A 27,151-nucleotide genomic window follows, 5' to 3' on the forward strand; every position below is an offset into this window, starting at 1 on the left:
GGCTGTTCTGTCCATTTTCTTGTCAAGGAACAACCAAGAATAGGATCGCGTCTCCAGAGAGGGCCCCCGGGAACCGTGCCTCCTATTTTTCAGCTCCTCCGGAGGTCCCTTCCCGCGCCGAGTCTGGGCTGGCCGCCCTGGCACCACTGAATGTGTCAGGCGACGCACTGTCCAACACGGGCAACTTCTCCTTTCGTGTTCTGGAACATTCCCTCTGGGAAAGCCAGTTCCCATATGCAAAGTCCCACCAGTGACCCTCAGTCTGCCATGCTGCGAGGAAGCCCATGTTGTCCGCAGAGAGAGAGAGGGAGAAGACCGTGCCCAGGCAGCCCCCAGTTGCCGCGGTCACCCCAACTGAGATATCACACGCGCGAACAAGGCAACCGTCTTGGACACCCGTCCCAGTCCAACCCCCACACAACGGCGGTCCTCGCCACCGTTTGGCTACAAGCAGGTGAGCACCCAAACAAGACCTGCCCAGCCGTTCCCAGCCCCTCACAGAACTGCGAGAGACACCAGATTGTTCAATTAAACCACTAAGTTTTGGGGTGGATTCTTACACAACCACAAGTGACTGGAAACCAATCTACTGGCTTCTATCATTTTTCCCACTGCAGCAAAAACACGGGTAAGTGAGAAATGGGACTTCAATCACCACTATCAGTGGGTATCATTTCCATGCAAAGAACTGGGGACCACTGGTTTCTACCTGGGCAGCAAGCTGGACAGTGGGGAGTCAGTTATTAGACAACAAGTACATAGTGTAAAAAGTAACGGGGAGTAAGTTCTGAGTGCTCATCTCTGCAATTCAGGGAGAATAAAACACCTTTCTAAGTTGCCTATTTTAGACAGAATGCCCTAGAAACAAAGCCTGAACTGTGGATTTCTATATTCTTGGGCAAGCACTTGCTGGGAAGTGGGTTCCAGAAGATATGGGTAAGGTAACCAGGGACACGGGATAAAGGAGAGGAGCTCTGAGTTGTGGGTTGTACCCCAGAGGTTTTCCTGCCCAGAGACCAGGAGGCGGGGCTGCTAGCGCACGGCCCAACCCCCCATCTCCCCTCCGTCAATCATTAGCCACAGGCAACCCTAAGGAAAGTGGAGAACAGGGTGGGCATAACTTCCCAGGCGCCTCCCAGTAAGACAGCCCTGGCAACAACAGGAAACTCCCCAGAAAACAGTACAGGGTGAGCCATTAGCCATAAGCTCTTCTGGTGGCGAACTGGGGGACCCTCCCTGGTAAACGGGATCTGGAAGGGGCACTCCCGGCCACAGCTGCAGCCCCAGTGCTGGGACCAGATGGGGAAACAAAGGCAGCAGGTGCCTGCTCTATGGTTCAGAGCAGTTTAGGCTTGTCTGCCAAGCTCCCAGACCCTTTTACCATTACGTCACATACCCAACACATTTATAGTTTCTACCTCCTTGAACTTATTTAATTTCCCCCCAAACAGAGTTAAGTAAATAGCAGCCCACTAAGACCGACAAGTGAACTGAGGGTTTGAGAACATGAACTTAAGGCCACTAGGCCAATCATCAGTCAGCAGAGGTGGGGTTCACCTCCAGGTCTCCTGATTCTAATTGCTTTTCCTCTCGGGTTACCTAACAGGGAAATTGGGAGAAAATGGATCTTGGTCTCAAGGTGTGGAGCCAAGGCCACTTCCTGGGTCAAAATACTTCTGTGAAGCCCCCCAGCCAAAGTGTCTGCAGCTTGGCCCTCCTCGCCGGCCATTCGGGGGGCTCAGTTGCGCTGCTCTGGTCTCTAGCTCGAGTCTGGGCTCCCTCAGTGAACCTGTGCGAGGAAGGAGTGTGCTTTGTCACACACCGGTTGTATCCAGTGCCAGCCAGTCTTTTGCCTGAATAAGGTCTGGTCTAGGTTAGCCCTTTCTGTGTACCCCCACGTCCTGTTGCCCCTCGTTTCCCTTATGGGCCCTGCCCAAAAGACAGATGCTCATGCCATACTTCGCCCCCCCGCCGCCCTTACCCACAGCCGCACGGACTTCACAGGAGCAGGGAAGGACGTCGCAGACCACAGTCCAGTAATAACAACTGATGGCTCTGCCATCGTGGCAAGAAAACCTTTAATCTCAGATTCTGAGCTTCTGCCTCTGTAAAATTAGTACTATGGCATTTCCTATTTGGAACTGTCATGGGGATTAGAAGCCACATATTTAAAATACCAAGCACAGAGCCGGTGGGCAATAAATGACAGTTATTTTTATGTGACAGACACACCTGCACAGGAGACAGACACGCGCGGGCCCCTGCCAAGAAAGCTGCCACTACTTGGAAGGCGGATGTCAAGGCCACAATTGCCTGATGCGTAGTTTCTACCCGTTTGCATGCCCAGCGGACAAGTCTCTGGCCTGCAGGTTCCCACCTCTCTCTCCTCCCCACCTCTGCAGTCTTGATGCCTCCAACTGCCCTCGTCCAGAGTGCCCTGCTCTGGTTACGCCCACCGCTCTCTGTGCCCCGGCTCCCTAGCACAACCTCCGGGCAGCTTTCCCGTGGCGATGTCGGGCTCTCTGTGGCCTGTCAGCTCTAAGTGATCTCGGTCATAGCTCTGCCAAGCGGCCTTTAGGAAGACTGTTCATCTGTTACTACTCCTGAGTGTTGGCATTGTGGTCGACTCTCTGTCACCTCCCCACCTCTGTTTATGATCCCTGGTGTCCACAGTCCCCCTCTCCGGGTACCAGTTCCTTAGCGTGAGTGGCAGTCCTCGTCGTCTGAAAGCAACCGAGGCAGGTCCCTTTCTGCACCTCAGTCCCCTCCCCTCTGTCCTGGAGCTGTGTGTGTGTAAATGAAATGAGAGAGCCCTGGCCAGCTCACAGTGTCATTTCCCCTGCCTTCCTGGCCCCTCCATGTCTTTTTTTTTATTTAAACCGAGAACTGTTAATAACTATTAGTTCTTGCTGCTGCATTTTCTTTTATACCCCCTAAGGGCTTAATTGCAAGTTAAACACGGAGTAGGGGCTTGAAAGAAAAACACAATGTTAATGAACATTTGTAGTCTTGGTTGTGACCTCTGATTTCCCCGAAAGTAAGCAGCAGGCACCCTGGTCATGAGTTTCTTCTTCCTACTCCTCCCTTTAGCCTCCTGGGATAGAAAGAGCAGCACCCCAGACGCGCTCAGGGGCTAAGCGTCATTTCTGCTGAATTTGCAGATTTTCATAACCAGTGTTGACAAGGTTTTGGCACTATCTGATTCCTGGGGGAAGGGAGGGGCGGGGGCTGTCTTGACTCAGAAGCGTCATCTGCTGTGAATGTTCTAAACGTAGTAGCCGAGGTCCTACACAGCTGCTCTCAGCTGCCTTTCCCCAAAGGACGCCACCCAGAAGCCCCCAGGTTGCCCTGGGCCTGGACTGGTTCAGGCAGGAAGCTCACTCTGTCCATTTGGCATCTCTGTCTTTGCTAACGTAATTGGTACTGGGTGTGTTTGGGGAGGCACCAGGTGCCCATCTGGTTCCTGAGTCATGGCATTTGGGCCTGGAGGAAGGCGGGCAAAGGTCAACCACAGGGCACCCTCTGAATGTGCCCGGGCTCACATGAGACTTAAGTGCCCGGGCCAGGTCTGGAGTGAGGGTTTCTTACTCCTGTGCCTTCCGACTAGAGATGTAGCCACTGGAACCCGAAGCCCTTGCCCATGGCAGACCTCCGTGAACACATCCTCACCCAGGGCCCTGCATCCCCAAATCAGTGATCATTGAATTTCCACCCACTGATCGTTTCAGACTGGACCACCCCCTCCATGGACTGTGCCAGCCCCAGCTGTTAGATCATGCATGCCCCTGGTGCCTGGTCCTTCCTCCATTCCCACCCGCCACCTTTTGTCCCAACACTCCCTGCCTCCAGCATAGCATCCCCGTGAGGGCACAGGCCTTTTGCAAAGGCCACCCCTCTTGGGAGTCAGAAACCTCCCACTGGGGTCTCCACTTTGTTACCAAGTTCCTGGGCAGCTTGGCAACTCAATTTAACTTTTCTGGGCCTCCCATTTCTTCAGCTCTGAAGTAGGGGTGGGGGGCGGTGATAAAAGCAAGCTCCGGTGCTGCAGAGGGAAGCACCATGGCCACTGCAGCATAAGGGGCAGCCTGCTTCAAGGATTCCTGCCACGCCCTCTGGGGAGCTGTTTTTTAAAGGCAACGTAGATGGCTTCTAAAGAGGAAGGTCTTCTCTCCGCTCTCTAGGCAGGGCCTGGGGCGTGGGCCATGCTCAGGTCAGGCCGGGCTGCAGGTGCTGAGACAGAGCGAACGTGACTCACTTCCCTGCGAGCACTGCTGAGAACACAGTCTCCTCCTCGCTCCGTCTCTCTGACCCCGCACACCTCTTGGGTTGGATGACCTTTGGCACCAGGGACGGAATCTGTCTGGTGAAGTGAAAAAGAACTGCCTCTGAGGCCAGGCCTTTTATTTGGGGTTCAGAAAGAGTGGTGTAGAAAGAAACAAAATGGGTGCTTGGGCTGTCTGTGGACCCCGACCCTGGCTTACTCACAGTCAATGTGAACCTGGGCACGTACGTTCCTTATCTTCATGCCTATTTCCTCCTTTTTGAACGTGCCATAATGATTCCTACTTCCTGAGGTTGCTTGGGGAAAAATTTCAATGAGTTTCTGCATGTAGAAAACAATCAATAATGTCCATTTCACTCCTCTGCCGTAAGTATAAACTCTGTCAGGAAATGGCTTTATTTTGCTTCTTTGTATTTTTCATTCTACCGTAATGAGTATGTTTTGCTTTCAAGAGGAAAAAAGTCCAATTGATTTAACCCTGCAGAAGGCTGACTGCAGGAAGGCAGCAGGAGAACGCTGGGGCTCCTCCCACAACCCAGCTGTGCGGAGGCAGAAGACACCACAGCATCGTGCTGACCGCCAGGGGAAAGGGGGTGCTGGGTGGAGGTGGCAAAAGGGGGGATGGGATATTTGCACTAGTATCAACACTAAAGTTTTAAAAAGAGCTGCAATAGGCTTGCACATGGCATTTACATGTAAAAATGCACCCTGGGGACTCAAGACATAGACACACCAAAGCCAAAAGGCTTCCCTGTAGTCGGCTTGTCACAGGATCTGTGAGATGCGGACACACGGACATTTCGTAACTCCTCCTTTCTATTCTAATTTGCTCCACAGAGACCCGTGGCCACCTGGGGCAGTAGACACAGTCCCAAGGTCATTCTGAAGGCCAATGCTTTAAACCCCTTCATTGTAGGATTGGCCCGCCTTGACTGTGGGTTTCTCCCAGCGCTGAGCTCAGGAATACACACACGCGGCTCTCTGGGGCACATGTGTATCTATCCCAGGGAGCTTCTCACGCGTTACTGACGGCTTCTCCAGTCTCACCACCGCTTTGCCTGCCTTGGGTTTGCGCGGGGTTACAGTCCGCACTCAGGGACCTGCTGAAGTCGGGACGGGGTGAAACCGCCTCCTCCAGGAATAGTAGGGCGTCTCAGTGAAGATACATCTTACAATGCAAGTAAAAAATAAATCAGATGACCACAGCACGGCATGAAAATTAAAAAAAAAAACACAAGAGAAGAGGGAGGGAAAGATGAACATAACAACCATGAATTTTTTTTTTTTTTTTTTAGTAACAAAGGAAAATGGATTCTCCAATGAGTTCAACATAGACAGCTAATTTGAGTCAGGGGCAAAGTACTTATATTCGAAAAAAGACAGTGTCTCCAGAATTTGTTTCTTTTTTTTCTTTTCTTTTTTTTGCAGTGAAATCTTTTAGTTCCTTCATATAGAGACATATTACACAATGTTAACAACCATGAAAAACAATACAAAATGCCCTCAATTTAACAAGTAGAAAAATATAACTAGTATATATGGCAATTGTGAATCTAATACTGTACAGAAGTAATTTATGGATTTTACAAATAAATTATAGCTTAAATGCCCTTTTAAAATTATTTCCCCCCTAGATGTACCCCGGAACTTACAGTAGGAAAGGCTCTGAGCCTAGCTTACGACAAGTCAGTGCCAGTCAAATGTTCTGCCCACAAGCTCAAAGAACTTCTTATTTGGCTCGTGAAAATATTCGTGCAATTTATTGAGGAGTTTGGGGTCCACTTGAGGGTGCGCGCGGCCTTTGGACTCGTGTAAGCAGCGGTCCCGGCCGCTGTCCCGCAGGCAGTAAAAGCCCTTGGTCTTGTTAAAGTAGAAGTTCGAGGCGTTGATCTGCGGCGACAGCTTCAGAAACCTCTCGACCTTCTGGATCTCGGGGAAAGGGTCCCTGATGAGGCGGTCGCCGTCCACGATGTGGATGTGGCGCAGCGGGAAGAAGTGCAGCCAGTTGCGCATGTGCACGTGGTAGAGGCTGCGGTTGAGCGCCTTGTAGTCCACGTTGAGCCGGCCGTCCCGCACCAGGAACTCCTCGATGGACGGGTAGGGCTTGCGCTTCTGCACGTGGTTATACAGCACTTGCGTGTAGTCCGACAGCACGCGCTCCGACGGGTCCCTCAGGATGAGCAGCAGCCGCATGGCCGGGTTCATGCTGTGGACCCGCTCAGGCACTTTGGGCGATGTGAAGTATGCGGGGGTCTTTTCCACCGTGAGCTGGTGCGGGGCGGAGAGGGGCATCTGGCTGAGGTACCAGCCCAGGCCTTGGCTGTAGTGTTCCTCCCAGTCGAAGAAGTGCACCTCGTTCTCGGCGGCCGCCACGTCGGGGTGCAGGCTGAGCATCTCCAGCAGCGCGCGGGTGCCTCCCTTGCGCACGCCGATGATGATGGTCTGCGGCAGCTGCTGGGCTGAGCCGTTGGGGGCCACGCCATCCAGGGCCTCGTCCTGGAGGGCGGCCGCTTTCCGCGCAAGCTCCTGCTGGCCTGGCTCGGCCCCGGGGCGCGAAGGCACTAGCTGGAGCTGTGCCACCAGCAGCACTGCGCCCAGGAGCAGCGTGGCCATGCTGGACACCACAGTGGCTTCACTAGGCTGGACGTCGCAGGGTCATGAAGTGCTCCCGCAGGAAATGCCTCCTGGTCAGTGACACATGGGTGTCGCAGGTAGCCAATTACTAGGAAACAAAGAAGAGAAAATGTTAACCCCAAATCCACAGACTTAATGGAGCTAAGACTCTGGAGTCTTGGGCAGTGCATTCACCTCCCTGGGGCTCTCTCAGGTTTTTGATCCTATGAAGCAGAGGGTGGCAAAGCTTCCGTGCAGGGCCAGACGGGAAAGGGTTAGGCTTCAGGGACAAAGAGTCTCTATGGCAACCCCCAGTACGCTGTGTTGCTCTAAAGTAGCCACAGACAATACACAAAGGAATGGGTGTGGTTGTGTGCCAATAAAACTTTATTTACGGACACTGAAATCTGAACCTCACAGAATTTCATGTGTCATTAAATATATTTTTGTTTCCCATACAGTTTATATGTTCTCTGTTTGCAGAGAGAGAGAGAGAGAGAGAGAGAGAGAGAGAGAGAGAGAGAGAGACTTGTCCCTGCCACCATAGTTTGCCAAACTCTGTTATAAAGGAAAGAGTTGGGAGGGCCTTCTGGACCTCAACAAACACCAGCGGAGCTCGCACCCCCTGCCAGCCCCAGGTGCAGGGGCCGGTGATACAGGGGCAGACAACGCTCCTGGCCGTGCCCACCAGGAGCTCCCGATCTAATAGCGCAGGTCAGCCTGTATGAAAGATTGTTTGGTTTCAATTCTTCGGCTCTCCCGGCACCCAGTTCTTGGATGTGCACCACGGCCTCATTGTGGAGGGGATGTGCTTCCCAACAATTTGATTTGTGTTTGGCCGCTGGCGTGTGGGCAGACATGACAACGCGTCAGTCCCCAGTCCTGGCCTTAAGAGGCCTCGTGTATCTCCCCTGGCCCTCTTGCCATAAGAAGCGTGTGCCCTGGTCAGCCCCTGGTCCCAGGAGGAGGAGGAGAGACAGGTAAAGCAGAGCCACCGGGCTTGTAAGTGGGAATGCGTCCTGGTGGTTTTCAGCCACTGAGCTTTGGTGTGGCTCTTGCAGCAGCACGAGTTCGGGAAAGGCTGACCAATGCAACCTGACTCCCGGCACTGACACGGTGAATGTTAGGACCATAATTTAGGCAGGACACCGTGAGGGCATATGTTCATTCATTTTGCCTGAAACAGTTGGGGGGGGTGGCTTCACAGTAGAGGGAATGCTTGAAGTGGGGCCAGAGGGATAAACACGTGAGGTTGCTAGAAAGATGGAAAACCTTTCATGCATGCAAAGCTATATTATTTATAAAGTGGTCTTGGGGTCTGCTCAGTTGACTTGTCACCACAACCCTACACTGTACGGTAGGGTGGCAGGATAGTTATAGAGGAGAGTCTTGCTCAAGGCCACCACAAAGTTCATTTCCAAATTCAGAGCCCAAATTCAAAACTCTAAACTCAGGGCTGTCTTTCCACAAACGGCCTCCTTGATGCCTTCTCCTCTTTCCCCATCTGGGATTTGTCCCAGTTGGGCATTTGAGTCCCTCAAGCACATCGGCAGTGCTGGGCAGGAGGGCACCCAGTTCCCAAAGACGGATGAGTTATGGTTCGTGTTTTCTGGGTGCTGATGAACAGTCCATGTTCGACCCTCTCCCAGACAGAGGGGAGTGGGAGCTGCCTTTTGAGAGGTCCCTGCCTAACTACTAAACACAGTTAGGGATGTCTTAGAGACAGACCAGGCTTGGGGACTTGGGCATTTCCAGGACCGGTGAAAATGTTCCCATCAAGGGGGGCCCATCATCTTCTTTAGACCAGGTTTAAAATTCACTTCATTAGTTTGAAACTTGTCCAGAATGCATAAACAAAGAACCACACCAGGGCAGATTGGTCTATTTCCCTTAGATGCCAACTGTATTAACTGTTTGGAAAAAGTGTATATTAAAGAACAAGGAATCAAATAGCTGGAAACCTTTAGAGAATCACCGGATGCTGGAGAAGACACTGGCAACATTGACTGGCATAACTGTTTTGGGGAAAAAAAAGAGAAATATTTAAGGATGGCTGGCCAAACAAGATGTGGTTCAAGGTTGGTTCTACTGATTGGATAAGCTCAATTTAATGGGCCATTTGCTTTAGTCAATTGAACATTTCAGTATGTTTCAGGAAAATTCCATTTCCTTCTCAGCTGCTCATGTGGGACTACGGAATGGACCGGCTGTGTGTGCCTTTTCCATTTGTGTGTGTGCATGCGTGCACATGTGTGCCTGTGTGGGTCTGTGCGTGCACGAGTGTGGGTGCGTGTGTGCACCTGTGCAGGGGGTGGGTTGGGTGAAGCGGTGGGCGGTGCTGTCTCCATCTTATTGCTCCTTATTCCGACCCCAGAAACCACTGCTGGTCCTAGTCCCCCAGCACCGGAGTGCCAGAGTTGGAGGCCAGGGTCGGAAAGCCCTAGTGCATGAATGTTCTTCCCACCCTACTGCCAGGCGTCCTGCTCAGCCTGGTGCCCCTCCGAGGTCTATTTCCTAAAGTGGAATTGCCAGCAGTCGCAGAGAGGAGAAACTAAATATAGTGTGTCCTTTCAAAAATAGAAATAAAAGAATAATAAACTGGGCAGTTAGTCGTTTAAAAGCTCTTCATTTCTACTTTAAATGTTCAAAAAAATGTATTTGCTTATTGTCAGCCTTCTACATTCCCAAAATATTTAATATTTGAGCTATAGGGAAAATAAAAGCTTAGCTAAAATCTCATACACACAGAGAGACAGGCAGAGAGGGAAATAGAGAGAGGAGCATGTATGTATGAGCTATATATAGAGAGAGCCATATGTACAGCATGTGCATGTATGAAACTAGCTAAGTTATGATGCACATATACATTATGTATATATGCATTCATACACACATGCATATCTACATGTATGTATAAAATATATCACGCACCCACATCCACAATGACCATCAAGAGCCAGCTTCTTCCTGTGGTCATCTGCTCATTTGAATTTCTCAGAGGCATAGTTAGAATTTCTCGGCCTTTTAGAAACACTCTGAGAAAAGCAAAGATCTCCAAGCTTACCGGTGGGCCTGTGAGCCAGGACATCTGAGCCACACGGATCTTGACAATGGGATTACGAACGTCAGAGCAAAAGAGGGTCACAGTGAAGAGTCCCTGCCTCTCACTGCATAGGTGAGCAGGCCCCCAGTGACTTGTCCCAGGCCACACAGACAGTCCCGGCCTAGAACCGGTGGCTCCTCAATTCTACTTCTCTGCTCTCTCTGCCATTACCACTGCCTCCCCACTAGTGGCAATGTTTTGGGGGTCCTAAAACAAGAAAGTGCCCCTCCAAACCCACTAGCAGTGACAACTCCTGGCCAGCAACTCCAGAATCAGCTGATACATGGGGTACATACAACATAGGGTCGAACTCATTCATTTGTTCTATTTAGTAGAAAAGTCAAAAGAAATTGCACAGGCTACGGAGTGAGAAATCCTTTCTAGGTTTGACTTAACCTCTCCTAGTTGCCATCTCCTACCTGCAACGTGGTAATGATTCCACCCCCTCAACGGTTACCTTGAGACGGGGTGTCAGGGAGCTACTGTGCACAGACAAGCTCTCTCCAGCAGCAAACAGTGCGAGCCACGTGCACTTCTCCACCCACCAAACAACTGTGTCTTGAGTTTGTGGTACAGAGCTAACATTTTAGTCTGGCATTGAGAGGAACCCCCCATTTCACCAATGCCCTCTGTCCTCTGCAATGCCACCCACGGCCCCCCCCGTGGTAGTCACACAGAGGGGGAATTGTAGAGACAAGAGTATGGCCCAGTTTCTGCACTTCCTCAGAAAAACGGCAGTCTCCTCAGGCAACGAGGACATCTCATGAGGTAACAGTGACTCTTCCCAAAGATGACAGTAATCACTGTGTGTCTCTGATACTTAGTCAAATCTTGCCCTATGACAAATCATGCATTGTATTTACTTGTATCATAAACGTTAAAATGACCCACTCATACACTTAAAAATTTTCTAGAAGCCACAATAAAACAATGCAACTTATTGGAATTATAGGATTTTCTAGAAGCCACACTAAAAACAATGCAACTTATTGGATTATAGGATTGTACACTCAAAACCTACATGATTTGATTAAACAATGTGACCTCAATAATTTTTATTGTGTTTTATTGCTTATGCTATTATAGTTGACCCCAGTTTTCCTAATATTTAATACAATGTAAAAAAGAAATATTTAATGTAAACCAATATACCCAGAATTTTATCACCATATACATTTAAGATGGTATTTTTGCATTGTTTTGTGTGTTAAGTCTTCACAATCCAGTAGGTACACGTTTATTCTTCCAGCGCATCTCAAGGCCACACATGGTCAGTGGCAACTGGGGTGGACGCCACAGAGACACAGGGCATGGAGCAGAGCGGGGATGCTTACCTGGAAGCCCTTGTAGGGTGCCAAGTGCTCTCCCACAGGCAAGACCCCCCCCCTGCCCCCCCCCCCCCCGCTCACAAATGAGGAGCTTCCTAACCAGGAAAAGGACCAGGGAGGCAAGTTTGAGTTAGCAGACAGCACGAAGACAAATTCATTCTTCTCCCACCAGAACCGAACCAGGTAACATGGAACAAATGGAACTTTCTGAATGTCTGAGCCCTGAGCTGGCAAGGACAGGCACAGGGTGCTTGGCAGCATCTGGAGCCCAGGCCACGCCCCTCGCCAAAAGCAGTGGTGGCTGCTGCCGTCGGTGGCACTTGCTCCTGAGCAGACCCCAGTCTGGCGACTGCAGGTAGGGCCCTGAGCAGGCTCAGCGCAAGTCCCCAAGAGAACTAACAGCCTCACAGGGGAGCGAGGCTTAAGAGAAATTAAGTGGGAAGCTCGGCCCAGGCAGGCAGAGCCTCACTCCCCCCTTCAGTCCTCGGCAATGCCCCATGAGAGCAGCAGTAGGGCCTGGGCTCCTCGCCGTGAGCTCCCGGTCCTATTGACCCTTCATGCCTGGCATCAGGTCTTTGCTGAACCAGGGTTTCTTAGAAGGGCCCCAGACGAGGATGCACAACCGGAACCCCTCCTTCTCTGCGTGGATGGGTGCAAAGGGCCCGAAGTGTGATCCAGTCCCCTCTCTGTTTCCTTCCCTGGTTGGGGGAGGCTGTTTCCTTCATCTGGCAGGGATAATAAGTCCTAGGTTTCAAGGACTCAAAAGAAGAGAGTCTTTCCCATCAGCAACACTAGGCTTCCTGGGCCCCACCGTGAAGATGCTGACCTCATGCCAGATGTGGGGGACCCACAGAGGGCATGGAATTTGCTAGGTGGAGGATCCATTGTGCTTGGGATTAAATATAAACTACTTTCCAGGCCCTGGGGGCCCCTACGATGGGACTTGCCTGCCCTTCCAGCCCCCACCTGCTCTCTTAAACCCAACTGCAGCCTCACTGGCCTTTCTGTTCCTTTGTACGCAAGAGGCTCACACCAGCTCTGGGCCTTGGCGCTCGCTGTCCCTCCCTCTTTCCAAGTTCCTGGGGTTGGCTCTTTCTTGGCATGCATGTTTCATTTCAAATACTGGCAGTCCCCGACGCAGGAGCCCACCTGCTCTCTCTTAATTACTTTCTTTACATCATCCATTTTATACCCCTCATGCACTCTCCGAAATCGTGTCTGCTCGTTCACTGTCTGCCTCTTCGGCAGGGAGCATCCGTGCAGTGCTGGCTGCTTGTCAGGGCCTGGGCCGCCGGCTGCAGCCGCGGGCCTGACTCCGGGCCACAGTGGGTCCTGGTGCGCCTGTCTGCTGCATGGGCCCGCCCAGTGTGGTGGCAGGCAAGGCAAATGTCTGCAGGCAGTGAGAAAGACTTTCAATTCAATAAAAAAGGAAACTCGATAGTTTGTCTATGTAAAAAACTAATTTTAAAAAAAAAGCTAGTTTTCCATCCCTAGAGAGTCAAGCAGAAACCAGATGTTGGGGGGTGGGGCAACATCTCCGATGGCAGTTGGGCAAAGTCACCTGAGTCTGGAAAATATTTTAATTAAAAAAGGAGGGGAAGCAGTGAAGTCACCCTTTGAACATATTTTAATTTTGTCCTTCCGTCTTCTTATTCCATGATCCACATCGTGACCTAGATTTCAAGTGTAATTAACTACAGTATATTCTCCGAGTCCCACCCCTGGAAGATTCATGGATAAAGTGAAATACCCGGAGAATTGCACAGGAGGGACATGCAGTGCCTCGGGGACAGCGGTGTCTGCGATCCGTCTGTGGACGCATTCCCAGCCCCTCGACACGAGAGGGAGGCACAGCTGTCACGGGCAAGAGTCTCTTCCCCAACGGGGACAGTCACAGCTCTCCACTGCACTTCCTCTCAGGGATTCGGTAAAAGGATCAGAAGAGAAGGGACTGTTCACCGAGTGCCCACGGGTGCCAGGCGGTCTGCCCTCAGGTATAAATTACCCCCTCTGATACTTGCAGCAATACCAGGGGGTGGCTCTCCTCATTTTATTTTTCACTTCTTAAGCAATGAAAAGATAGTACGCAGTCATGGAAAAACAAAGGAGATTGTGTAGTGGGACAGGCCCAGGCTAGAATTCTTCGAGTGAATGGACCCCCAGTAAGCTTCTAACCTGCCTGGGTCCAGGGTGCCTTTCCGCAGCGTGGGCTGAATGTGCCTCCTCCGTATGCCTCCGTGATGAAATGAGATCCCCCAAGCCGAAGAGAGAGCACAGCGCCTCTCCTCCCAGGACAAATAGGAAAACATGCTCTTCAGGTGGAATGACCTTCTCAAGGTCACAGACCCAAGAAGTGGGAAAAGTAATATCCCGCAGGCCACCTTTAACTGCACTGCCCTTTTTCTCCTGTGACTGCGCCGCCCCCTGGGGTGGGGGGAGCATTCCTGGCAGGGGGGAGTGCAGCCAGCAGAGAGGACCAGAGCGGTGCTCCTGCGACGCGGGGCTGCCTCTCCCCAAGCATCCCAGGGCGCTGAGTGATTTAATTTGCTGGGATACACTGCAGGCTGATTAGGGGCAGTGCAGACACCGGAACTGTCATGCCCCTATCCTACTGATTTCCGGAGCCATCCACAGCATAAGATCATTTGCTCCCTTTCAAGAGTCAGGCAGGCCTTCGCTTTCATCGCGCACAACTGCTTATGAGCACTGGGCAGCGGGGGCAGCTGTCTCTCCCGGCAGGGCCCCTTGCGCACCAAGACAGGAGAAACACATCCAGCTCGGGCCTGTCGGTCTCAGAAAGGACAGCGGGTAGCTCAAGCCTCCCAGAAACAGCCTACACAGTGTCTTCAACCAAGGGTGGTATGCGCTGTTACTTGGATTTGCGTGTGGTCATCGCTGTGAGGTAGGATGATGGGTGGAAAGAGTTCAGCGTAGAAAGGACCCACTGTCAGCCCACATGATGTTCATCAGCGTTCCTGGCCCGCAGTCAGTGTCTGGGGCAAGGGAGGGTGATGGCCGCATTTCCCCCCCGGAAAAGGGGTAGACTCTTTGACTGCGTCCGCACAAGGCTGAGAGGTCGTTCCATATGTACAACAGGGTAACTGGGACATGAACATATCTCCCCAGGAGGGAAGGAAAGCGGCACCTCGGCAAGCCAGGGAGGGAAGCATGGTGTGGGGACAGGAGCAGGGATTTGGGGCCAGGAGAAAAAACATTGCAGTGTCGTCTCTGAGCCTCTGAGAACTCCACGGTCCAGCGAGGATGAACAAAGCAGGCTGTCCCCACAGGGGCTGACATCAGCCCACGCAGCCTTCTTCTCCAACTTAGATGGGAGATTAGGGCCGGAGGATCTGCTCTGGGAATTGCCGGGGGGAGGCGAATGAAGCTCCCCTCCCAGGAGCTCTGGCTGCCCCATTACAATCGTCCAGCCCAGCGCTTTCCAAACTCACATGTGTGCACCCACCCACCAGTGCCCTGGAGCTTTCCTTCAAAGGGCAGATTCCGATCCAAGAGGTCTGGAAGCAGCCTGAGTGTTTGTGTTCCTGATGAGCTCCCAGGGAAGCTGGCTGCCCACCCTCGGCCCTTGGAAGGCGAGGGAGGGCCCTGTGAGTCTGGAACGCCTGTGCCCATTTGGAATTGGATTCCAATTGCCTTGGCCTTGAGCCAGCGTGGCCCAGTTTCTGTTGGTTTTGTTTCTTACTGTGGTTGGGCAGTTTGTTTTTAATTCCGGGACGAAAACAGCAGCGGCGGACAAACTAGAGAAGGATTGGTGTGGCCACAGGGGTGGTATTATCCCGGGGGTGGGGGCGGGGAAGGGGAGATGGTGGATTTCATAAAAGATTCAGAGCCCTACAGCTGGCTCAAATCTCAGCTCCACGACTGAAAATCCTGCCGGCAGCATCGAAACGCGGAGCCTTAGATGGAACGCGTTGGCCGTCCGTTCCAGCTGCGAGGAAAATGGAACAGTCTAGTGGATGCTGAGGACATTACCATATTGCCTGGCCCGTGGCAAGCCTCAGATCACGGGAGCTATTTTGTCCTTGAAAGAAGGAAGCTATGTGGTTGGTGTACGCTGAGCCGGGGTGATAATTAGTCAAATGCCTTTGTGCACGATCTGAGCACTGCAGTGACTCGACCGCACAGAGGCTCATGGGGGAAGAGACAGCGATCCTCGGGTCGGGAGCCGGGCTCTCTGTTTTGAAGGTGTGCGCAGTGAGTGGGGCGTTCCTGAGTTCCGAGTGCTGGGCAGCCGTGCGCAGGCGCCCGTGAGGGAACGGGAGGAGGAGCTACGTCTCCACCGCCAGTGGGATCTGCGCTGCCAGTGCACAGCAGGCCACGTGACCTAAATGCGTCCTTCGGGAGAGGCCGAGATTCACCGGCACAGGCAGCACGTGTGGATCTCTGTGACCGGAGGGCGGCCGGGCCTCTCCCATCGCTGCGTGCAGCCGGGTGGAAAGGGGACTGTGCCGGCAGACAGGGAGCGGGAGCCGGCCACCCTGGTGCGTGCCTGTGTGTGGCTTCAGTGCCTGCTCCAGGTGAAAGCCAATGGCCACACGGGTGCCCTCTGGCTGTGGGAGCCTCCTGGCTGGGTGGGCAGTGGGTGGTATCACTCCCTGGATGGCGAGCACCCAGGAGTCCCACCCATCTCCCCAGAAACAACCAGGAAAGACACAAGAGGCATCAGGGACCAAGGGCCACAAGCCACCATCGAGTCCTGTCCTGACCCCTGCAGAAGGGAGAACTGAGGTAGGCAGAGAACAGGAATGCCAAGTTCAAGCATGCGGGGCCTGAGCTGAATCAGAAACCACGGTCTCCTGGTGCCTGTCCCACCGGACCCCAAGGCATGGGAATCTGTGCTGCTTTTGTGTTGGGGAACAAAACATTAAGCAGTTTGCAGCTGAGAAGGAATATGTATAAACTGAAGTAAATTCTTCCCCTGGACTGGGAAAGGTGGGGAGGATTGGCCTCATTTCTTAAGCCAACATGGACTGGGTGTGTCTCCCAAATGCGGGTGCTGAAGCCTTTGTGCCCAGTGACATGGCGTTTGGAGGCGGGGCTCTGGGAGGGAATGAGGGTTAGAGGAAGTCACGAGGGCAAGACCCACGATGGGAGAGGAAGAGAGACCAGGGATCTCTGGGCCACAGGAGCGCACGAGCAGACAGCCACCATAGGCAAGCCAGGAGAGAGCTCCCAGCAGGAGCTGAGTCTGTTGGCATCTTTATCTCAGACTCCCCAGACTCCAGAACTGTGAAAAATAAATACTTGCTGTTGTTTAAGCTGCCCAGTCCATGGTATTTTGTTACAGCTGCCTGAGCAGACTAATATACAGCTCTCTGAAGAAATATAATAACAAGGTCTCTGCTGTGTGAGTCCGTCCAGGGGTGGTGCTCACCTGTCTGCTGGATTCGGGCAAGGGGGTCACTGGTCGGGGCTGCAGCCAGAGGCCCTGGGTGGGGTTTTCCCGAGAAGCCAGCTGCTGACAGCTCTGCAGCTGCTGTTCGAGGCGAGGGACCGATGCGGTCTGATCTTTTGCTTTTACGAGATTCAACCATGGATATTGATGTGAAAACTTCTGATTTTTATGCATGTAACAGGAGTTTTAGTTGCCACATCAGGTGAACTGGAGAAAAAAATAAAAGACTAATGGGTAAGTCTCAGAGGCAGATGCCTGAGGTCTACACTTTGCCTGCACGTGATAGGACAAGGCACCTCCGAGGTTTCTAAAACTGGATGGAGTTGCTGGGGGTGCAGACATCATGCAGCTGCTGTTTGCGGGAGCACCCGGAAAAGGAGAAGCCACGCATGCAACGAAACCACAGGGAAAGCAACCACCAGGTTCCACGTGAGCCCGGATCCAGCCCCAGCTGCACGCAGGTCCAGCAGAGAGGGGCAGAGCCGTGGAGGAGCAGGGAGGGCCTGCCTGGCGGGATTCCCCGGGAAAGGCCATCGATGTTCTGCAGGCAGAATCTGGGAGGAGACGTGGGGTCTGCTGTGCGGGAAGTCCCACGGGGACATGCACGCAGGTAGAGGGTGCAGCAGGGCGGGGCTGAGCGGGTGTTTCGGTTGGCACTGCACACAGTGTATGGGGGGCAGTGGGGACATGGGGCTGCACCAGGCCGCAGGCGACTGGGACAACCCGAGACAGATGCACAGATGACTGTCAGAGTGGCTGCCATAAAAAAATCAACAAATAAGAGTATCGGATGAGGATGAGGAGTCGAGGGCACTCTTGTTCAGTGATGGTGGGGTTGCAAACTGGTGCAGCCACTATGAAACACACTGAGCTTCCACACAATCCAGCAATTGCACTTCTGGGTATTTACTTAGCAAAACAACAACCCAGAAACACTCATTGAAAAGATACACACGCCCCGATGTTCCCTACCGCTGTACATACCATTGCTCAAACACAGAAGCAACTGAAGTGTTCACTGACAGAGGCATGGATCAAGATGTAGTGGTTCACACAATGGAATATTACTTGGCCATAAAAAGGAGGAAACCTTGCATTTGCGACAGCATGGATGGACCTAGAAGGTATCGCGCTGAGTGAAATTAGTCAGATGAAGACGAATACCATCTGATTTCACTTATATGTGAAATCTAAGGAAACAAAATAAATGAAAAAAGTAAACAGAACAGACACAGACCCACAGAGACATACAACAAGCTGAAGGTTGCCAAAGGGGAGAGGGGGTGACGGGGTGTGGTGAAGAAAAGAACAAAAGGAAAAATGGTGGGAGGGAAAAGGCACCGCAGTGATGGCATAAAGCACAAGGTTCTTGAACCCCAGCGAGGCCACAGCCACGTTGTGAGCTGGGGCAAGTTAGTGCAAAACCCTGGAAACCGCAGCTCAGGCTTGGCCCGAGGGACTGTCTCTGCCGTTCCTGTCCGACACGCATGCCCTTGGTTTACCTGGTCACCTGAACACAGACGTTTCCGCAAGCCCTTGGTATCGAGGTGAACAGCGGTGAAAGGCAGGAGGGAGGGGGCAGTGACGGACACGGCCCCGCCCCCCCCCCCCCGCCGCTGGCGCAGAAACCACCGGAGCACAGCGCCTGGGCTGGTTTTGGTTCTGCGCTGCCCGTGTGGCCTCCCTTTCTGAATCGAACTGGTGCGGTTCACGGGACAGCCCTGGACCATGCAACGGGGCGCGCAGCTGCTTCCTCCCCGCCCCCACCCCACAAACACCCACGGGCACGGCTCCGACTTCTCTTGGCCCCTCACTGGGGACATTTTAGAAACAGCATTCGCGACCAAGATTCCCAGATTCTTCAGCTCCAGTTCCCGCAGAATGAATTAGTATTTCATTTCCCTCTGGTTTGAGCTTGAACTTATCAAGAATGAATTTACTTTAAACAGGGAATGCCCGCCTGATCACCTCACTCATCTTGCAGTGTCTCGGTGCCGTTTAATCCGTGCAGGACGACACCACCACCTGGGTGTCGCACCGAACGCAGCCATCGCTGCGGTCTCCTGTTAACTCCTCCTGTACTTTCGGTGGCTTCAGATTCAATACAACACTGTACGTTAAGTTAAATCATCTCCAGATTGACCATCTATTCTTTCTGAATGTTGACACAAAACGATTTACGTTGTACACATTTACAATACTACTTATTTGTGATAACTTAAACTATTTGAAAGCAGCTGGCACCAGGGGGACACATTCAGGAATCATCAGGACGAACTGTAACAGCTCAGAGCGGAGAGGCTGCTGGTTTGAATCCTGGCTCCATCCCTTACTCCCTCTGGCTGGCCGAGAGCAAGTCACGTGACCTCTGCCTGCCTCCTTTTCTCACCTGAAAGGTGGGACTGGTAACAGTATCAGCTTCCTAGAATTGTTGTGAGAATTAAAGGAGATATTGCTACCTGAAGGGCTCAGAAGAGAGCCTGGCATAGAGAAAACTGACGCTAAATATCCCCATCATCAATGTCAGAGGTCCGCTATCCATGGTTGTGGCAGATGAAGGTTATATTCCCATGACCAACACCGCCAACACGGGTCACGTCAGGCACACGGAATGCATCTCGACAAAGTCTCTGCGGCAAGGGGCCACGCACACGAGCGAGCCGGCTGCTGAGCTGGGCGTCAGGAGCTGGGGTCTGGTCCCGAGTCCTGGCCTGACCTCTGTGGGGCCTGGGCCGAGACTGAGACGTGCTCTAAGCCTCCTTCACGGAGGGAAATGATCGTGCTGTAAGTTCTGAGAGCGTCTGCCCTCTTCTATCCATCTAAAATGCGAAGGCTTTAGAGAAGTAAAAAGAATGCTTGTGTGTCGTGGCAGGGCACTGTCATCCCAAACTCCACCCAGGTCAAAGTAAACCCTGAAGTTTTGTCACTTGCGCTGGTGTCAGCGGACCACGTCGTGGGCTACAGTTGGCGGCATGCATTGTGTGTCTACACAGCTGAGGCAAAATAGTACAGCTGCTAGGGGGAAAGGCAGCTCCCTTGGGTCCGGTCGCCCAAACTGCCGTTGCTGTTCTGCTTTCAGAGCATATCTCGTGTTCACTGAGTGAATATTAGTTGAACCTCGGCCATGATGAAGGGGTGGACTGGCTAGATAAGGGGCCAGCCTATAAAGGATATTGAGACATCCCCAGAACAAAAGAGGAAGAAAAACAGCATTATATCCAAAGCTTCTCAGCAACAAAAATCAAGCTCAGTGCTTTCAACTGAAGCCCAGCCTGAAATACATAAATAGGAAAATCGAGAAATACAGGACATGTTGTGGGAAGACCAAGCAAGTGAGTTCAGATCTCCTGGAGTTGAAATCCTGGCTTACGTGTTTGCCCACAGAAAAGCTTCTTTCCTCTCCGAGCCTCAGTTTCCCCATCTGAAGAAAGGGAGTGTTTCCTCCTATGCTGGGGGGCTACAAGAATTAATGAAGCATTGCAGAGAAAAAAAGCCAGCCCACTTAACACGACACAGGGAGAGCCTCAGGACATAGGAACCAATGATATTAGCTCAATCACCGTAGCCTGATGCAATTATCTTGAAGAGAAAAATAAAAGGGCCATAATAGCAATAACTTAGATTTTATAACAACTAGTCTGCTTAAATAATTAGAAGAAAGGAACTGCTACATTCCAAAAACTGACAAGTAAGAAAAAAGCATTCTCCGAGAAAAGCAGAAAATCATGAGTGCTGAGAGCCGATGCAGAGAGAGCTAGATGACAAAAAAAAAAACACAAAAAAACAAAAAGGAGCAGAACGAGGCATAAAGCGGCTCTGAATCCACTGTGTTCAGAGGACAACGACTATGAGATCATTAGCCTTTGTACCCTCTTTAGCAAAGGCCCATAAAGAACCATTCAAGTAAGAAAAGGCAGCAGGTGAGGGCAGTTCTGAACACAAGGGACTGTTTAACACAGCAGGGCCTGGTGGCTGGTGGCACCAGAGTCCCAACCAATGGCTGGATGCCAGCGGGAGCCCTTCTGCTGCTCTGTGCCATGAAGAGGGGACGGTGGCTGGGGGTAGGAGCAGGCAGAGGCATGCGTCTCCTTCGGGACAGCAACCGCAGACGCATCCAAGGAACAGGGGCCTGCGAGGCTGGGGAAGATGCGCGCAGAGCCCCCACGCGCGGGTTCGGAGAGGACACCACGCCGGCTGACGCTGACTTTGGCTCAGGGGACATTTTCTCGGGTGCTTCTGGCCCCGTCGTGGGGCAACAAAGGATGGCGACCCGTCTGAGCTCAGGGAACCTGGGCTGAGCCATCCTCCTGCCCTCGAAGACTGACGTTTCTCTACTTCCAACACTGGCACTCTCACTTGCCAGCTCCCAGGACCTGGGGCCCTCCCCACTCACGCCGCATAAATCCACATTTCATGCAGCAGCCCTGTGGAACCCGCTGGACCACGCCTGAGGGGCGGGGGCGAAGCTCCAGGAACCCTGGTGTGTCCTGCTCCGGGAGTGGGGTGGGGGATGGGGAGCCGTTTCCTGGGTGGTAAGGCGCGACCCAGGGACAACTGAACACAGCGCCTCACTGTGGCCGTGCTCGGCTTCGCCGAGACCTACACATCCCGGTGCCTCCGCCCTCGGCCTGCGTGTCTTCCGAGGGCTGGTAGAGGGACTCTGCTTACTCAAATCTCCCAGAAACCCAGACAGACGGCACGCCTGCTGACTTGAAGCAAGCAGGTCACCGCGCCACAGGGGAAGACAACGTGTGCAAAGCTGGAGCGCCTCCTACAGTCCCAGGCTGGGCGGGACACCCTCGAACCTGCACAGCCCACACAAGTCCCAGGGCTGCTCTGACCTCCAAACAGAAGGGCAGGTACAAGCCGACCACACGCCCAGATGAGAGATCTTCTCCCTGGGGCCATAAACACAGAGTTATTCATTACGGGATGGGGAGGAGGCGGGTCAGGAGAGCATCCAAGACAGACCTGAAAGAACGGTACAGTCTGAACCTGAGGACAAAGGGGACCGGGGCAGGGGTTTGAGGCAGAGGGGACCGCAGGTGGCCATGGTGGAAACGCCCACATTCCTCCTGACGTAGCTGGGGAACAACAGGTGTCAGTCCTGAGGCCAGACTGTGAGGTGTACGTGCAGAACAAAACGGGGAGGGAGGCCGCATGAAAGGTGAGAACGCGGCTGCCAGGCTGCGGACTTGAACTCCGCCCTCGCATTCACGGTGGAAAGCAAAGCAGGCAAAGAAGGGCCTGCTGTGAAGTCCCCCGGCGCACTCAGCCCTCCGGGTGGGTCCCCGTGTTCAGTCCTGACGGCTCCGAGGAAAAGAGGGTGCCGGGGTCCTCGGTGTTTGATTTTCACTCAACAAGTATTTTGTGGGTGCCAGGTACTCATTCACGTTTGATCGCTTCAAATGTCCCCACCCTCCTACCATTTAACCCACTAAAGCAGATGAAACATTAAGTCAACAGGTGTCTAAAAGTACGTCCCTAAAAACCACGAAGAAAACTCGAGGTTTGCAGGAGTCATAACCTTTCCCATGGGGATGTGGCGGGGAAGTGGCGGGTCAGGGCTCAGCTCTCTTCTTGCGGAGAAGAGTCCTGACTCGGTAAATAACGGGGCTGCGTGGGACCTGCCGCATCAGGGGACGGGGCAGCGACCTGACTATGTTTGCAAAGTTTGCTCAGGTCAGGGGGAGAGATGAACGTAAATACAGGGGTCGGCATAAGTAGGTGACACAAAACAAGACTTATTCCTTTATTACTATTGATTAATTATTGTATTATTTTCCAAATGAACAACTGTAAGCCTATTTTTTTTTTGCCCACACCTGTATTGCAGATTGAAAGTGATTGTAAAAGTTATGAAGCTAGGGAGGAGAAAAATGCGAAACCAGAAGAAAACGAGGTTCGAGTTTCAGCTGAGAATGACGATAAGACAGAGCTCAGGACGCTGAGCGGGACCAGTCGCCCAATGCAATACGTGAGCATGAGCGTAAACAGTTGCTCAGAAGCAAGAGGGATCAGTTAGGGTCGCCATGTCCCCCTAACCATCCTCTTGCACTGTTTCAAAGGTCTGTGTGCCTCAGTCTCCTCTTCTGTCATTCCGTGTGCACGTGACCAAGGGTTTGGGTAACGGGGCCTACTGGGAAATCTTCTGCAGGCCGAGACCCCCACCCTTGCTCTGTTCCCACGTTAGAGCAGAGGTGGAGAGGGCTGCCCGGGGACACGATGGTCCTCTCTCCGGTTGGACAGCGTCCACCAAGTGGACCCACAGGACTGGACGCTACTCCACAGCTAGATCCTAAGTGACATTCTTGATCTCCTTTTCAAACAAATTCAGGCTTATCAGAGAGAAAAGCTCGTGAGGACCACTAAGTGCTGCATGTAACAGACACTTGGGACCAGGCCCTCGAAGGGAGTTGGATGTGCATGCTAAACTGTGATTCTCCCAGCCAGATTCCGTGAGCCATGCAACTTCATTCAGCAGGCGAGGCAACCAGCTTCGGGAAAACAAAATCCCTTCCTCAAGGTCAAACACCTCTAACGGTGCACACCCTTGGGGCACAGAAGGCATTCTCCAGTGCCGAGTCACCGGGGGCTCCTCGCGGCCCCCGCCCCAAGGAGGCTCCGGCGCCCCAGAAACAGCCGTGTCCCGTGACGTGAGTGAGGAGGGTCAGGAGGGAGGGCAGCGTTCCACAGGGCGGAGCCGGGAAAGGAGACGGGGCCCTGGCCCTCTCTCTAGTAAGCACTGATGAGTAATAAACAGAAATTGAAAACCAAAGTGAAAGGAGCAGCCCTCTGGAAGCCCGAGGAGGACCACCAGGGGCACCGTGGCCAGTCCCTCCACAAGATGGCACTCAGTCCCCTTGTCTTCAGTTTTTATCTGTGGTTTTACGCCGTCAGAGAACACTTTTAGATCACAAGCCATATTCTTCACCGTTCCACCATTCCTGTCTTTGTGACCTTCCCTCAAGGTTACGGGCATTAAGTCGGAGTCCCGAGAAGCCTTGGGAGAACCAGAGGGTGTGGACTTACTCGAATGACGGTGTTTCTGTATCTGGGGGATTTAACGAGGGACTCCGGAAAACTGCCCTGCCACGGAATGTCGCTGGATTCCCATGTTCTTCAGATTCTCCCGTCTGCTTGTAATAGTTTTCCGGCCCTGTCTTCTCCTCTGTGGTGTCCTCCTCCCGCCCTCTCTCCTTCCCTCCTTTTCTCTCTCCGTGTCTTGTGTCCTCCCCCAACAGCTCTTCCAGATCTCTTCTACGTTGCTGCTTCTAATCTTTTGGCCCAGAAAATGAAATCATGAGGTTTGCTTGAATTATATTAATTAAGACAAAAAAACAAAAAAAAAAGGGCAAAGGACTCAGACACTCCCCCATGAATACGGTGCATGAGATTCCACCCCAGGTCTCTGCGACATGACACTGAGTTTGCAGCTAGAGGCCTGCATTGCTTTCGCCACCTTATTAATAGCATCCTTTTTTAAAAATGCTGACTGTGGTCCAGGTGGTGTGTAAATGCTTGACATAACTCACTTGGTTTAAGGTGCACCGAGAGACCGTCTGCTATAATTTTAATTGTGTCCATTTTGCAGAGGTGGAAACTGAGGCTTAGAGATAAGGAGTAACTCATCTCCTATTCCATGGCTGAAAGTGGCAGGGAGGACCCTAACCGGATCTCTTTGGCTGGCGAAGCCTGCACGCTAACCATCAGGCAGCTCCGCCTTCATTCTGGTCCGCAGTCCATCTGAACACGTGGCCAGGGAGCGGCCAGGGTTAAGTGAGGAGTGGGCAGTAATGTTCTATGCAACAGAAACTGGTTATTTCGGCATGAGGCAGCTCTCACTATTGAAGAAAACACAACATCCTTCTTTGGAAACGCTCGCATGCAACCAAAGGGTTGTTAATTTAGTTCCTCACCAGGTTATTACCTGAAGTAAAAACATGCCATTTTCACAGCCATCCTCTGAGCAACACACGCCTGCAGTCTCGGGGGAGAGCTTGGTCTCAGGGTGCACCCCGAGGTCATCTCCTCGGGAGGAGCTGGTCTGAAAGGCCTTCTCACAGTTTTATTAGCTTTGGGTCCATCGAAGGAGGGGGCAATTGCAGGTGTGAGTTTTCAAAGCACAAAGTACCCCTTCAGCGAGCTCAGTGGGGCCCCTGTGTGAGCTCCTTCTTTCCAAGTCCAGCCCTACAGCCATGTTTGTGTTGAGTGCGGGTGGGGGGTGCGGGGGCTGCCATAGTGGGCTGAAGGCTGACCTGGTGGCCTCACGGGTCTGAAATACCTTCTTTCCAAAGGGTGTTGGGCGTACTCTGTGCGTGCCTTCGTGACACGGGAGAAAATATGGCTCATGTATTCAATGCACTGAAAAGTTTGATGCGGTCCACAGTTCTTTGCTGCTTTCAGCAAAAACTAAGGTTGCTTTGGTTTACTCTGTCACTCAGCCCACCAGAGCAAGCAACGCTTCCTTTGCTCCTCAGACCAGACCCTGGCTAAGTCATTTCACCTTCAAGGTCACTGAACTCTCTCCTCTCCAGCTTCTTAGGGTTCTAGAACTTTCACTAATCACTCACAACTGTTACCACACGAATAGGGATGGACGCTTAATAAAATACAGGACTTCCACTTAGATTTAAATTGCAGAAAATAAGTAATTTCTTAATACTTAGTGTCTGGAATATACCTATACTGAAACATTCTGTGTTGTTTATCTGAAACTGAGATTTAACTAGGTGTCTTATATAGTTATTTGGTAAATCTGGCAACTCCACACAAGAAGACTGTAAGTTTTTCTGAGCACTATGCTAAACGTGTTACACTGGAAGTCTCCTTTAATCCACATTAGAATGTAGGAAAAAAAGCGAGGTACAGAAAGCCTGTCTCTTTCTTGGGATGACATAGTCAGTAAGCAGGAGATGAGAGATTCAAACAGATTTTGTGACTTCAAAAGCCGTGCTTTGCCCCACAAGAATAACTCCAAAATCAAATCTGGAAATCTGTAATTGACACCTTCTCCCTCCTTCCTACCCAGGACGCTGGAAGAAAAAAAACCTGGTTTAAGACATAATGTAAGTAAAGAGCAAGCAAGTTTTGCAGGGGAGGCGCCCAGCCGCTTTCTCTCGCTGCCGCCGAAGTGTTTATTTTCCCGAGCACAGCTCGGCGAGCTCGCCTTTCATTTAGGCTGCATCTGCAATCCACCTTCTCCTGCTGTATCTGAACTGCTGACACAGGGCTCTGATGCGCTCCCCTCCACCAAAGAGTGAGGGCGTTTACAGAAAATCACCCACCGCACCTTGCGCCGGATCTGCAGGAATTCTAGGGGAAGTTCAACGAGACTCCAAATGGAGCCCAGGAAGTGCTGAAATGGAAGTTCTTGATGAATACAAGGAGAACGAGGTCAATGTTTTAAATCTAAATAGGTCTCTTCGCTTACAGGAAATATGGGCCACTGGGTCCTCCAGGGATTTCAGGAGTCTCCGCCTTGCGCCTTTCACGCCTGGTGGGTGGAGAGTCTCCGCCCTGAACCCAGGGTCTGCAGGCTTCGTCCTGAGGGTCTGAGAAAAGTTGCTTCACTTCCAGACCTCAGTTTCCTTGAGCATAAAATGAAGATGCTAAGAGCTTCCACCTCCCGTGAAGAACTGTGCACAGAGGGAAGAGGAGACAGCCAGTGCTACCACACGATATAGACGTATGGACTGACCATTGTCATCCTTTTTATTCTTTTTTCATCGTTCTTTCATTGGTTTCGTTGTTTTGCATAGCCAGAATCTACGCTGTGAAGGCTTGTGTCCATGTGGTAGTTATTCACCGGGGCGGACCCCATGGGGGACCCCTGAAATGGACAATGAGTTCCCAACGAGGGCTTGGGGGCCACCGGCAGTTCTGACTCTGCTTGATCATCTCCTTTGGCTTTTTTCTCCATGCTTTGCTCTTTCCTTCAATATTCCTTTCCCTCAGAAGGCCTTTCCAAATTTCCCCGAGGCTGAAATGTTTCCTCCTGCTTATTTCCTGAGCAACTAACTCCTGGAGCCAGACGCAGTGCTCCAGAACCTGGTGGGAGAAACGAGCACCCGTGTCCAGACCCTGCTCTCCAGGGCGCCTCTTGTGCGGGGAGCCCGTGAGGAAGAAGGTAAGCAGTGTTGCAACCAAAGCACGCCCTGGGAGAAACGGCGGCCATGAAAGCAATGGATGGGTGGTTGGAGGGGGTGGGTTCTCACGGAAAGGTCTGCCCAATCGTTGTGCATTTACCCCTCACACATGAAACCTTGTCAGTTTACCTGACGGGCCCGCTGCCCCTCAAGATGGAGAACTGTGTCTCCCCTTCTCTAGATCACATCTTCCCCGGCAACAGCACCCCAGGACAGAGCCTGGGGCAGATTGGAGACAGCGTGTATCAGGGGTTCAAGGGCACA

General features: G+C 52.2%; 1 protein-coding gene across 3 annotated transcripts in view; it reads right to left on the bottom strand.

The window, feature by feature from the left end:
* Positions 1–4,649: 4,649 nt before the first annotated feature.
* Positions 4,650–27,151, bottom strand: part of HS3ST1 (heparan sulfate-glucosamine 3-sulfotransferase 1) — a 29,282-nt gene continuing 6,780 nt past the window's right edge. For all 3 annotated transcript variants that reach the window (XM_045834386.1, XM_045834385.1, XM_045834387.1), the window contains exon 2: positions 4,650–7,004. In XM_045834386.1, coding sequence (XP_045690342.1) covers positions 5,969–6,895 — 927 coding nt within the window. In that variant the 5' untranslated portion in view covers positions 6,896–7,004 and the 3' untranslated portion in view covers positions 4,650–5,968. The remainder of the gene's footprint in view (positions 7,005–27,151) is intronic.

The sequence above is a fragment of the Phyllostomus hastatus genome, unplaced genomic scaffold (genome assembly GCF_019186645.2).
Source record: "Phyllostomus hastatus isolate PE091 unplaced genomic scaffold, TTU_PhHast_1.1 phas_contig_196, whole genome shotgun sequence".
Classification (NCBI taxonomy): Eukaryota; Metazoa; Chordata; class Mammalia; order Chiroptera; family Phyllostomidae; genus Phyllostomus; species Phyllostomus hastatus.